The sequence below is a fragment of the Cryptosporidium hominis genome (assembly GCF_000006425.1).
Source record: "Cryptosporidium hominis TU502 chromosome 3 CHRO013054, whole genome shotgun sequence".
Lineage (NCBI taxonomy): Eukaryota > Apicomplexa > Conoidasida > Eucoccidiorida > Cryptosporidiidae > Cryptosporidium > Cryptosporidium hominis.
In genome coordinates this window covers 1-13,540 of record NW_667281.1, presented here as the reverse complement: position 1 = coordinate 13,540, position 13,540 = coordinate 1, and the positions used below count along the sequence as shown (strand labels likewise).

General features: G+C 31.5%; 2 protein-coding genes across 2 annotated transcripts; both read right to left on the bottom strand.

Annotated features, from left to right (window-relative positions):
- Positions 1–5,884: 5,884 nt before the first annotated feature.
- On the bottom strand, positions 5,885–12,673 carry Chro.30096 (hypothetical protein). The annotated part of the gene is made up of 1 exon (XM_661505.1): positions 5,885–12,673. The coding sequence occupies one exon, from the start codon at positions 12,671–12,673 to the stop codon at positions 5,885–5,887; it is 6,789 nt and encodes a 2,262-aa protein (XP_666597.1).
- A 487-nt stretch (positions 12,674–13,160) lies between these two features.
- Chro.30095 (hypothetical protein) lies at positions 13,161–13,526 on the bottom strand. The annotated part of the gene is made up of 1 exon (XM_661504.1): positions 13,161–13,526. One exon carries the CDS (start codon positions 13,524–13,526, stop codon positions 13,161–13,163), a length of 366 nt encoding a protein of 121 aa, XP_666596.1.
- Positions 13,527–13,540: the final 14 nt, after the last annotated feature.

Here is a 13,540-nt window from a genome sequence, read left to right as displayed (position 1 = left end):
CATTGAAATATAACGATAATAATTTATTATTATTTTCATCTTCAAATCTAAATCCAAACCAATATTTCCCATTTTCAAAATCTATATTTGGATTTGAAATAGAAACTGTTCTATTTAACCAAACTATCTGACCTTTCTCAAAAGGAGAATCTAGATTTCCATCCTTTCCTCTACATGGTTTGTTTAATTCCAAAGGACATTCATCGTGATCTTTCTCAAACCATGGTTGTTCTGTTGTAGTAGTAGTTGTTGATGTAGTAGTAGTGGTAGTGGTAGTAGCAGTATCAGCTGGAATTTCTTTAATATTTGTCAATTGCCAAATATTGAAAGTCTTTGAAACTTCAATTCCAACTCCATTTGTGTCTATTACTGGGGTAATCTTGTTAAATACTGAATTACTAGTAATATCAGCTTCAATTTCTACTAATTTCTTGGTATTATTCTCAACTGAAATAATGTACTTATTTGTAACTGAATTATAAGTTAACCAGAAAGCAAAGTAACCTTTTGGATAAGTTGAACAATATGGACCACATTGTGGTGATCCTACCACGCTTTCAGTACTAGTTTTTTCATTCTTGAAAGTTACTGTATTATTAGTAAAAGAAAGAGATAAAATTATATCATCACTACTTGCTGAATCCGTCTTAACAAAATTATATTTATAGTTGAAGACAATATTATTGGAATTATCTCCATATTCTGGAACACCGGTACTTAAGATCACAAATAACGTCCAATCTTCATTAAACGTGGTATCTTCTGGCATAATCTTAGCAGAAGTACCATTACAAGTTGAGAATAAATAAAGATTACATTCTGAAATACCATCAACAATATGAGTTGGTCTTGAAGGATTTTCTAAATCAGAATTTGTATTACCCTCATCATTTTCAAATTGACCAGTTGTTGTATTGTAATGATAACCTGGGGGTGTATTATTCTCATCTCCATCAATTGGACCTGGTTGAACTCCTGGTGGGAAAAATGGATAACTCACTCCATACTTATCCTCAGGCTTAATCTCTCCAGTATTTTCATCTTTATCTGGATAATAAAAACCTCCATTATTATTAGTAGAATCAGAAGTTGATTCATAACCACCATTGGGGAATCCATCTTTATATTGGTTGAATTTAGACATTGAAGGAGCATATCCAAGTGGATATACATACTCAATATTGAAGAATCCAGATCCATATTGAATAGTACAAACTGAATATTCTTTATTATTATTATTAAGATCATAAACATTTAAATACAAGAGATAGTTCTTTCCAAATCCAATAGACCATTTCATTTTATCTGAAACATTAATAATATGATTATTTGGATAAGGTCCAGAACATGCAACCTTATTCTTTGAATCTAATAGAACCATTCTATTATTAAAGAAGTAAATAGTTGCAATATCTGAATCCCCATCATTAATTAAGTATACATTTAAAAGACCATCTAATATAAATTCACTTCCCCATGTTCCATTATTTACATTTGTTTCATGAATAAGATTCTCAAATGTCCAATACATACCAGGAACTTTCTTTGGACATATTTCTGTTAGTACTTGAGAATAACAATTTACTGGAGAAGTTGAACATTCTTCATATAAACCACAAGTTTCATATCCTTTAAAGAGAAAGATATTAGGATATAAGAAGTTCTCCTCCAAATAGTAATTTGAACTTGACTTTTGAGTAGAATCATGAACTATTTTTACAAATGTATAATCCAAATTATTCTTAACTTCAATAAAACTATCCTTATTTTCATTAATTAAAAAGAGTCCAAGTCTACTCCATCCAAGGCCTATTGTAATAGTTTCACCAACATAATTGAGTGAAGAATTTGTATACCTTGAAGAGAAATCCATTCCTGATTCCTTATCCTCCAAAAGTAAATGAGTCTCATTAAATAGTATAGATAATACCTTCTCATTTTGTTGATTGTAAAAGGAAAATCCATGCCAATACTTATTTGGAGCTAATTCTATTTCTGGAGTAGATTTTACTGTTTTCATACTAATCCAAATTAAGTTCCCTTTATTAAATTGAGAATCTTTAATAATTGCATTATGGCCTTTACATGGTTTCTTTAATTCTAAAGGACATTCATCCAGCTCTATTTCATGCCATGGTTGTTCTGTTGTTGTGGAAGTTGTTGATGTAGTAGTAGTAGTAGCAACCACATTATTAATTATTTTCTTGTTAAATAGATGCCAAACACTGAAAGTCTTAGAAATTTCAACTCCAGCTCCACTATTTCCATCTATCATAGGAGTGATCTTATTAAATATTGGATCATCATCGGAGCTAGTTATTTCAGCTTCAATTTCTACCAATTTCTTAGTATTATTCTCAACTGAAATAATATACTTACTTGTAGCTGAATCATAAGTTAACCAGAAAGCAAAATAACCTTTTGGATAAGTTGAACAATATGGACCACATTGTGGTGATCCTACCACACTTTTAGCATTGGTTTTTTCATTCTTGAAAGTTACTGTATCATTAGTAAATGAAAGAGATAAAACTACATTATCAATTTTTGTTGAATCTGATTTAACAAAATTATATTTGTAATTAAAAGCAATATTATTAGAATTATCTCCATATACTGGGACACCGGTACTTAAGATCACAAATAATGTCCAACCTTCATTAAACGTGGTATCTTCTGGCATAATCTTAGCAGAAGTACCATTACAAGTTGAGAATAAATAAAGATTACATTCTGAAATACCATCAACAATATGAGTTGGTCTTGAAGGATTTTCTAAATCAGAATTTGTATTACCCTCATCATTTTCAAATTGACCAGTTGTTGTATTGTAATGATAACCTGGGGGTGTATTACTCTCATCTCCATCAATTGGAGCTGGTTTTAATCCAAGTGGGAATTCTTCATAAGATTGACCATATTTATTTTGAGGCTCAAAAATTCCAGTATCATCATTTTTATCTGGGAAATAAAAACCATTATTTGGTATAGAAGTTGTTTCAAACCCACCAGTAGGAAGTCCATTCTTCTTCTGAGTAAATAAAGCCTTCGAAGGAGCATAACCAAGTGGATAAACTGTTGTAATTTGTGATCTTTTACCCAAATAAGGCATTGAACAGATCGTATTAAACTTATTAGGATTATCTTTTGGAGCAGAATTAAAGTAAATCATTCCACTATTTTCATTTACTCCAAAAGACCATATAAACTTTTCTCCATATGATATTGATACTCCTCCTGGATATGCTCCAGAACATGTAACTTGAGTATTAGCATCTTCAATAACTACTCTATTCTCAAAGAATAAAACATTATAGAGAATTTCTGAGCTACTACTTAAAAAGTAAATATTCATTAGTTCATCCATTACTAGACTTTCACCCCAAGTACCATTATTTATATTAGTTTTTGAGATCTCAACTTCTATTGTCCATATCCTAGTATCACTAGGACTTGGACATAAACCTTTTACTACTTGAGAATTACAAGAAGTTGTTTCCAAACTACAATCATCATTAAGTGAACAAGTTTCATAACCAATAAATAACTGATTAGCAGGAAGAACAAAACCTTTTTGAAGCTCGAATTTGGAAACTATATCATGAGTAGATAATGGAGATGCTTTATTAAATGAAAGATCTAATCCGTTTGCATTCAAAGTAATTAAAGATCCAAGAATTTCATTCAGAATAAAGTAACCATATTTACTCTTTCCAATTCCAATAGAAATTTCTCTACCAGAATAACCTAGAGTCTGGTTTGTATATGGTGAAAAGTATTCATTACCAGAATTTTCAATATTTACAGATATAAATAATTCATCAAATAGTATAGAAAAGACTTTCTTATCATCTTTTTTTAATTGAATTCCTTGCCAATATGATTTCCCATTTATTACAACTTTTGGATCAGAAATCTGTAAAGTTGTATTGATCCATAAAATATCTCCTTCTTGTAATTCAGGATCAATTTCTGCATTAGTTCCTTTACAAGGATCAGAATCATATGAAATAACACAATTCTCTATAATTTGATCCTGCCAAGGAGTCTTAGTAGTAGTAGTAGTAGTAGTAGCAACTTCTGTTGGTTGAATTTTTGAATTAAACAATTTCCAAATACTATACATTTCAGAATCTGGAGTTCCTTGACAAGATTTACATGGTTTAACTTGATTAAAATCTGCTCCTTCTGAATTAATTTCTACCAATTTCTTTGAATTATTTTCAATAGAAACTATATACTTTTTATTAATTGAATCTAAAGTTAACCAAAAGGCAAAATAACCTTTTGGATAAGTTGAACAATATGGACCACATTGTGGTGATCCTACTACTTCTTGTTCATTTGTCTTTTCATTCTTCAAAATAACAGTTTCATTGGAAATAGATAAACTTAAGACTAATTCCTCTACTCCAGTATCAGTCTTCATAAGCTCATAGTTATAATTGAATGGATCTGATTCAGAACCTTTGTTTGGAATTCCAGTACTTGAAATTAGTAATAAAGTCCAAAATTCCTTAAAGGTTACATCTTCTGGCATAATCTTTATGGATGAAGCATTACACGTTGTAAATAAGTCAAGATTACATTCTGAAATACCATTCACAATATGATTTGGTTGGAATGGATTAATTTCATCAGGATCTGAATGATCTTCATTCTTCTCAAATTGACCAGTTGTTGTATTGTAATGATAATTTGGAGGAGTATTTAATTGATCTCCAACTATCGGAGCAGGATGAACCCCAGGAGGATAAAAAGGGAAACTATCACCATAAACAAGATCAGGAAAAAACTCATTTTTGGAATTATCATATATTGGAAAGTAGTATCCCAAATTAACATCAGAAGTAGACTTATAACCTCCCTGTTTGAATGAGTTTATCTTTTGAGTAAATACTGAATTATTTGGTTTAAAACCACTTGGTGAAATATAATCTAAAGAATGAATACCTCCAATTAATGACATAGAACAAATTGTTTTCATTTCAGTATTTTCCTCATCTAAAACATTTAAATATAAGAACTTCTTTGAATCCAATGCTATTGACCATTCCAAGTTTGAACTTGAACTCAAAGTTTTACCACCAGGATATGGTCCTCCACAAGAAATAAAGTTAACCATATCCTCCAACACCATTCTATTTGTATATATATAAACTGTATATACATCCTTATCTTCATTTCCAATATGGAAAATGTTAATTAGATCACTTTGAATTAAAGGAGCTCCCCAAGTTCCATTATTAACATTAGTCTGTGAAATACTTGTTTGAATTAAAATTTCAGTTCCTGCTTGAATTGGATTACACATTTCTATTAAAGCTTGAGACTCGCATGATTTAGAAACTGTTTTACAATCCCCATATAAAGTACAAGTTTCATATCCTCTAAATAAGATGTTTTTGGGATAAGTGAATCCTTCCTCAAGTAAGAAGTTAGAAATATGATTTGGAACACTTTCTTGTAGAATCTTATTATAATCCAAAATCTTCAAGCTTGGATCATGAATTAATGCGTTAAGATCTTTGTTAACCAAGAAGAAGCCAAATCTATTTGATGTAATACCAAATGTAATATCCATTCCTTCATATAATAAATGTTGATTTGTATACTTAGAAGATAAAGTCTCAGCTCTATCATAAAAGTAAATAGCAACAGAGGTTTCATTGAAAAGTAAAGAAATCACAGAATCTGACTCTTTTTGGAACTTATATTCAAACCAATAATTTCTTCCATCTACTTCTATTGGTTGATCAGATTTCCCTAATAAAGTATTGATCCGATCAATATCTCCTTGACTAAGAGGTTTATCCAGAATTGAGTCATTTCCTCTACAAGGTTGGTCAAGTTCCAAATGGCACTCATCGTTAATATCTTGATCTCAAGGGGTCTTTGTAGTAGTAGTTGTAGCACTTTGTTTTGGTGGATTTGAGATATCTAAGAGATTCCATAAAACATAAGTTTTAGAAGGAGAAAGAGTGGCTCCAGGATCTCCACCAGTATCTATCTTAGTAAAATCTCTATTATCTGAGCCAAATTCCACCAACAAAAGATTATTGTAGTTCACTCCAACAACAAACTTGTTTTCACTGAACTTCTTTTGTAACCAAAATGTGAAGTATCCTTTTGGATAAGTTGAACAATAAGGACCACATTGTGGAGACACAGCTTCAGCAATTTGGGATGAATCTGAACCTGAAATAACAATAGAAGAGTTTGAAATGTCTATAGAAAATTTGATCTGATCCTGTTTATCTTTGAATTTAAATTGAAAATTAAAGTTAGGGCTTGGATCTTGAGTATAAGTTGGAATTCCAGTTGAAACCATTGCAAATAATGTCCAATCTTTCTTATCCAAATTAGTCATTGAAGACTCCATTGCAACTTTTGTGGAGTTACAGAAGGAATAAATCTCCAATTCACACTCCTCAATTCCTTGTACAAGTTGGAAAGGAACTGGTGGTCTTAAAGAATTGGAATCCTCAGCTGATCCCAAAGGTTCATATTGGCTTGTTGTTTTATTAAAGTAGAAACCAGGAGGAACCACCAAACCCTGATCATCAGTAACAGGAACTCCAACCGGTAAGAAAGGAGCATTTTGACCATAAGGAATCAAAGGAGTGTATTCTTGGGTACTAGTATCAAGATTTGGGTGATAAAAGCCATTATTATCTTTAGAATTTGATGTAGATTCATATCCTCCAGTTGGGAATCCACGTCCAAACTGCTTAAAGATATTCAATCCTGGTTTAGATCCCACAGGAATAACGGCTACAAAAGGTATATCTTCTCCAAAATTCTTAAATCCACAAACAGTAAAATGCTTTTTACTATTTGAGTCAAAAAGTCCAAGAAAAACCATATGATTTGAATCTAATCCAATAGTCCAATCCACGCTATCTCCTTCCGTTACTGCTTGATTTGATATATATGGACCAGAACAAGAAAGACCATGACTAGGATCTAATAGAACAACTCTATTTCGGAAGAAGTGAACCAAAAACTTAATCTGTAAATCTCCCAATATGATAAAGGAACTTAATATATTGTTGATTGCAAACTCATTCCCCCATTCACCACTAGAGATACCTGTATCTACAAGCTTGGAACTAATCATCCAATTTAACCCTGGAGTAGATCTTGGACATGGGTACTCTAAGATCTGGCCAGTGCATGTTAAAGTTTCAAGACCACAATTTGATTCAAAAGAACAAGAATTATAACCATCAATTAGTGTTTCATTGATTGAAAGAGGTTTTGAATCAACCATAAAGGAAGAAAAGATCTCTTTCTTAGAGTTAATTATAAAGTTAGATCCAGAGATCTCAGAAGATGGAAATGGAATCCTTAACAATACATTACTATACTCATCACAGAAATATATCTTGTCAGGACTTTCCTCTAAGACTCCAATCCCAAGCTTGAAAATCTCTCCAGACTTTAATATTGTCTTATTCGTGTAATAGGAAAGTGAAGTCTCATCATTAATAAGATCCTTAATTTGAAGCTCCTTAGATCCAAATTTCAACTCTATTAAATCTTTATCGTTTTCTTTCTTAAGAATATATGAATCTAAATACTCAAAAGTGTTTGGATCGCCCTGAAGATCTTTAGAAAGAGTGAAATTCAACCAAATAAGCTTCGAATCAGAATCAACCTGATTGTAAGTTGCATTCAAACCCACACACCAACTTCCTGGATCCACTTCTTCTAGCTTACAAGTTAAATGCTTTGACGAAGGTTTTAAGCTATCTGCTTCTATGATCCAATTATTGAGATATACTGTTGGATTTGATTCATTAACTTTGTCAATTGAAATCTCTGAAATTTTACCATTAAGAGAAACTGAAACTCCTTTATATCCTTCAACCAAATTTCTGAGACGGCTATTGGTATTTTCCGTCTCAAGATCTAGAGACGAAACCAAATTGAAAGTATCTCCCTTGGATGATAGATAAACAAATAAAGAAAAAGTTGTAACACCTGATTCAGCATTTTCTATGAGAATATCTGCCATAGAGATATCACTATTACTATTAGAAAGCTGAAGACTTTTCCCTAAGATACTTAATTTGATTAGATCTGTTTGTTTTTTGCTAACTGGATAAAGAGAAAGAAGACCATTTGTTTGTCCTTTAAAAACTATATTGTATTCTCTGGATTCATCATAAACAAAAGATAGCTCAAAAATATAGTTCGATTTGAAATAAGTTTCATCGGGGAAAAGTTGTACTTGATCATTGATTTTACATTTCTTAAACATTTCCAACATACAGGGATTATTTCCTGTATCCTGTTCTGGAGGAACATCTGTAATAGTTAAATCATTCTTATTCTTTTTATTTGCTTCAATAATACCAAGAAAATGACCAACTGGATAAACCACATTTAGTCTAAGATCAATATTTTCTGGGATATTTAAACTACAAATCTTTTTAATTCCGTTACCACCTAAATCTGTTACTAAATTGATTGTTCCATCTCCAAGATAGAAACCCCACTGGAAGTTTGATGGAACAGAGTCCAAGGATGTAGAACCACTGTTTTGAACATTATAACTGTTTCTACAAACTGTACCATCTAATAGATATTGTATTGCTGCATAGTCCTTGAAGAAATAAAATGCAAATATATCAAAGAATCCATCGTTGAGCTTATAGGCATGTACAAGCTCTGGAAGTTCAAAGGAGCTTCCAAATGTCCCATTATTCACTTCTGTTGGTATTTCAGGGAAAGCATTGAAAAGCCAAACGATTTCATCAGGATTTGGATATGGACAAAGTCCACTAAAGGAATTTCCAAAACAAGTTTGTTCCTTTGTGGGTTGACATTCATCTCCAAATGAGCATTCAATGAACCCGTGATAAATAAAAGGGTATCTATTCGACTCATAAACTGAATCCTGTTTAACTCCTTGAAAAACACTCCAAGATCCTGGTTGTAGTAGTGAAATCTCTTGAATTGATATATGTTGGGATGGGTAATCTGGAAAACTTGCAAAAATCTGATCATTCAAAGTAAAATAAATGAATCCTGAAATCCTATTCACTGAAATTGAGATCCAAGAAGAAACTGGCATTAAAGCATCTCCTCCATAAAGATTCCAGATCTCTCTCTCCTCTATTAAGTTTAAAACACCTAAATGTGTTTCATTGAAAAGTACCACAAATGATGACATCCCTCCAACCTGGTAACTTATTCCATTAAAGTAAGTAGAATTCCTATACTTGAACTGAGGAAAATCTTGAATTGTTAGATAAACTGTGAGCTCATAGTTCTCATTAAGACCAGAATCCCCTTCAATATTTAATGAGGAGGAAAGACAATAGGAAGTTACCCCAAGATCTTGATTTATTTCACAACCCTCTTTATAACCTGATATAGAATCATCATTTTCTAAAGGAACTGCTGAGAGATCTCTAATTCTGGAGGTGGATCTATTAGCATAGAAACCATTAACTAATGTTGTACTCGTTGAAATTATTGACCTATTTGATATTAAAAGCTTATTAATATTCAAACCTCCCATTGGAACTTTTGCTAAGCTTTGATCACATAAAACTACATACAAGTATGGAATCTTGATTTCTTCCTTAACTCCCAAATTATACTTAACAAAAGTTTCAATATCTACTCCTATTGTAAATTGAACATTTCCTCCATTAAATAAAGAATTTCTAACTGAAGTACATTCATCTGGAATAGAGGAATAGTTTGTTAGAGTTCCTACTCCAGGTATATTTGAACTAAGTATTACTGAAGGATAACTTCCTCCTGAAATATATAGATGAGTATCAATATCCTGATATCTATTTAAAATAGAAACTCCAATAACTAAGGCAGAATCTGAATCAGGATCTAGATTAACATCAAAATGTACTCCCATATTGGCTTTAAGTTCAGAACTGAGCTCCAAATCTAATTGATTACTTGGTTTGAAAGGAACCAAACTATTAGAATTGGACTCTGCAGGAGGAGAAATTGTTGTTATTTGACCACTTAAGTCATCCAGTTCAGTATTCATAGTAATATCTCCAATTGTAGATGATAAGCCTTGTCCATTAGATTCAAAGAAATAAAAATCAGAAATGAATCTTCCTTGGATACTTATAGAACATAATAGATTTGGAGTATCATTTCCTGAGAAATAAACCAGATCTACTCTTTTTCCATTTGAGACAATAACTCCAAACTTAACATAAGAGTTTTGATTCAGAACTATGTTGTTTGGAAGCTCATTATAACAAGATCTTCCTGAAAATGGATCACTAAGTGAGATATATCTCTCAAATACATTAATAAGAAATAGATTTTCGTTTTGACTTCCAATAGTAAAAACAGATAAAGAATTTGGAAAAACTCCCAGGCTTAAGGAAGTATCAGTAGAGATCAAAGGCCCACTATACCAAAGTTTCATGATCTCAGGATCTTTACATAATTGTCTCGCACTAGAACCTTGACATACATAGTTTCCATAATTACATTGATTGAAAAATTGACATTCAAATAAAACATTTAGGATAGAAGATTCAGTTGAAGTTGTTTTTGGACCAGGAGTAAATGAATAAGATGAATAATAGTTAACAGAGATCTTTTTTTCATAGGATGTTTGGATTTTGTTAATATTTAGATTCTTTGATTTAGATATAGAAGCAATAATGTTATTAGTACCAGAGTCAACAATGAAGATTTTTGTAGTTTGAAATATTATTGAGATTCCTAAGTTCTCTGAGTATTGACTAATAATACTCATTGGAGGTCCCGTGATTGTCTCATAGCTGATTAAGTTCGTGATTGAAATGGAAGTTTGAAATACTGAAATCTCATAAACTGGAATATCATTTGACAAAAGTCTCCATTTGTACATTAAATCATTGTTGGATGTTGGAAAATTAGGTATTTGAATGGTTACATTATTAATACTCATCAAAGACTCAACTTTACTTGTTTCTTCTTCCATTGTTTGATCCTTTCCTTCTACTTGTGTAAGATCTTCAAGTACAAAAGATACATCTTGAGAGTTACAATACGATAGTGGCATGAGTTTACAAAGGTTATCAGAAGTTGGAGATATGAATGGAGTACTATCTGTGTAGGTAGTAGCAAGAGAAGATGCATCATTTTCTCCTTTAATAGTATAACTCAGAATCTCTGAATGTTTTGAGTTCTTTTCAAATTTGATTTTGTTGAAAAGCTTGTTCAATTCACCAGAAACTTCAGTAAGCCTAAACCAATTAGACTGATCTATTTTGTATAAGATCCTAAGCTTATTTTCACTAGAAATTGGTTGGATTTGAATAGTAACTTTAGAATTAATATTAGCTTGATATGAGCCAGTAATAATAGTTCTACTTTGCATTTCTTCCAGGGATATATATCCCTTAAAGAGACCAATTCTGACTTTAGGATCAGTTAAGTGACTAGTTCTCTGGATCTCAAGATTAGCAGGATCAATCAAAATTTCGTCAAAAGAGATGCCAAGAAGTAGATCCTCTTCTTGAATAGAATCAAAAGATTGTATATCTAGAGAAATATCAAGATGATAATTTTCTGTAAAGAGGACTTCCTGACTAAATCCCAAGATGTTCTTAACCTGAGATGTAAATGGAGACATTGAAAGAAGACAAAAAGCTTCACTTTGAATGAAATCTTTGGAAATCTCAGTATTGGATGCCAGAAGAACTTGTATAAAGGTAGGATCTGATACACTTCTTTGGGGTGAGACAATTTTACCTACATTGGAAAAATTGTCAGGAAGTTTAGATGAAACCAAAGTCTGACCTTGTGGAGAAGTAATATATATCCATTTTTCTTTGATTATAATTCTAAAATCATAATTGAATTTCATATTTCCAATTTCTACTTGGTGTTTTAATTCACCCCAAATTTGATCTCCAGTACCCACAAGATGTATACCAATCATATCAGGGTTAATGAGTATATGTAGTATTTTTGCATTTGAAGCTGTTTTATCATGAAATACGAGCTCTGAGAAGATTCCCTTGTATGTTCTAAACTCAGAAAAACCTCTGACAATAAGTTCTAATCCAGAAGTAAAAGAAGAGTCTGGAAGAGAAAGAACAAACTCAGAGGAAAAACATCCTTGGAATAGACTTAAAGTACAGCTCTGGGAGTGATCAAATAAAGGAGTTTGCTGGATTATTGAATTGGTGTTGTTTGGTTCATAAGTTGGAGCAAGCTCAAATTGAAAATCTGAATCAACTCCAGTAATAACTTTGGTAAAGTTCGTTTCTAATGTATAGGGAAGCATACATATTACTCCCTGATCAGATTCCAAGACCCAGTATCTATAAGTATACTTATCAGTCCAATAGTTTAAGAAAAAAGGTATTTGATCGCCTGCATTGTAAGTATGAGAATCAGCAGAATACTTTCCAGAACAAAACTGTCTTCTACCTTCATCAAACAATACTGCATAATTAGGAAAGAGAATACTCTTCATAACAACTTCATCTTTTGAATTTTTAAAGGAATAGACTCCTAATGAACCATAATCATTTAAGGTGGTAGTTTTTGAAATAATCTTAAGCTTTTGAGGCTCAACTCTACCAAGTTTAAAGCTTTCAAATTCAGTTGAGGCTAATACCACCAGAAATGCTTGAAAAAATAATATTAGAAAAACATTGTATACCCATTTTGTTATGATCATTTTACCTTCTACCTAATCTCAAACTCGAGCAAAGTTTTCACTTTACCTGAATTTATTCTTATAATGTAACTTTTTCTACCTACTTTTATTCTACACTACCTCTTTCACAGCTATCAAATTCTTAAACTTTTACATCTAATTTATTGTCCTTTCCTCACAATTTATACGTACTGGCCATTGCATGTCAAGTAAGAGAGTATTTGCAGCAATTGGACGCGCGCGCTAGTAAATAATACCGGTACTGGTTGCATGTAAATAAAAAGAAAGTGTTTGAGCATGTAAGAAGAAGAGGGGGGTAAGCGGGTAGGAATAACGATAATATGATATAAATAAGTATTAGAATTGAATTTATGGATTATATAAGTAGAAAATTTGGGTTGATTTTTAAAAAATTAGAAAGGAGACAAAGTTGTTTTAGGGTAATTAAAAATAGAAATATAATTAATTTGGACTTAAAAATTTTATTTAATTAAAAACTTTATAAGATTTAGTAACTCAATAAATACATAAATTGATCATCATCTTGGCTAAGTTCATTTCCTTGTTGATATTCTTTTTCTTGAAAATGGCCATAAGCTTTCCTCCTAAACTGGATTTCTAGCTTTCGTATTGTTTTAATGTATTTTTTTGCTTTTCTCTTTTTCTTACCTCTGTTTGACAGACGAGAGTAAAGGAATGAGATAGTTGGAGATATAATGGGTATTTTTTTAAAAGCTTTAATAATTTTACTTTTTTTCTTACTTTTTTGGATGGTTTGTAAAAGTATCCAAATCCCCATTGAGGTAATTTTTTTCAAGACTTTCATCATTGATTTTTGATGATCTCTTTCTTTTCTTGGAGACATTTTTAACATGATGAATGCTTTGG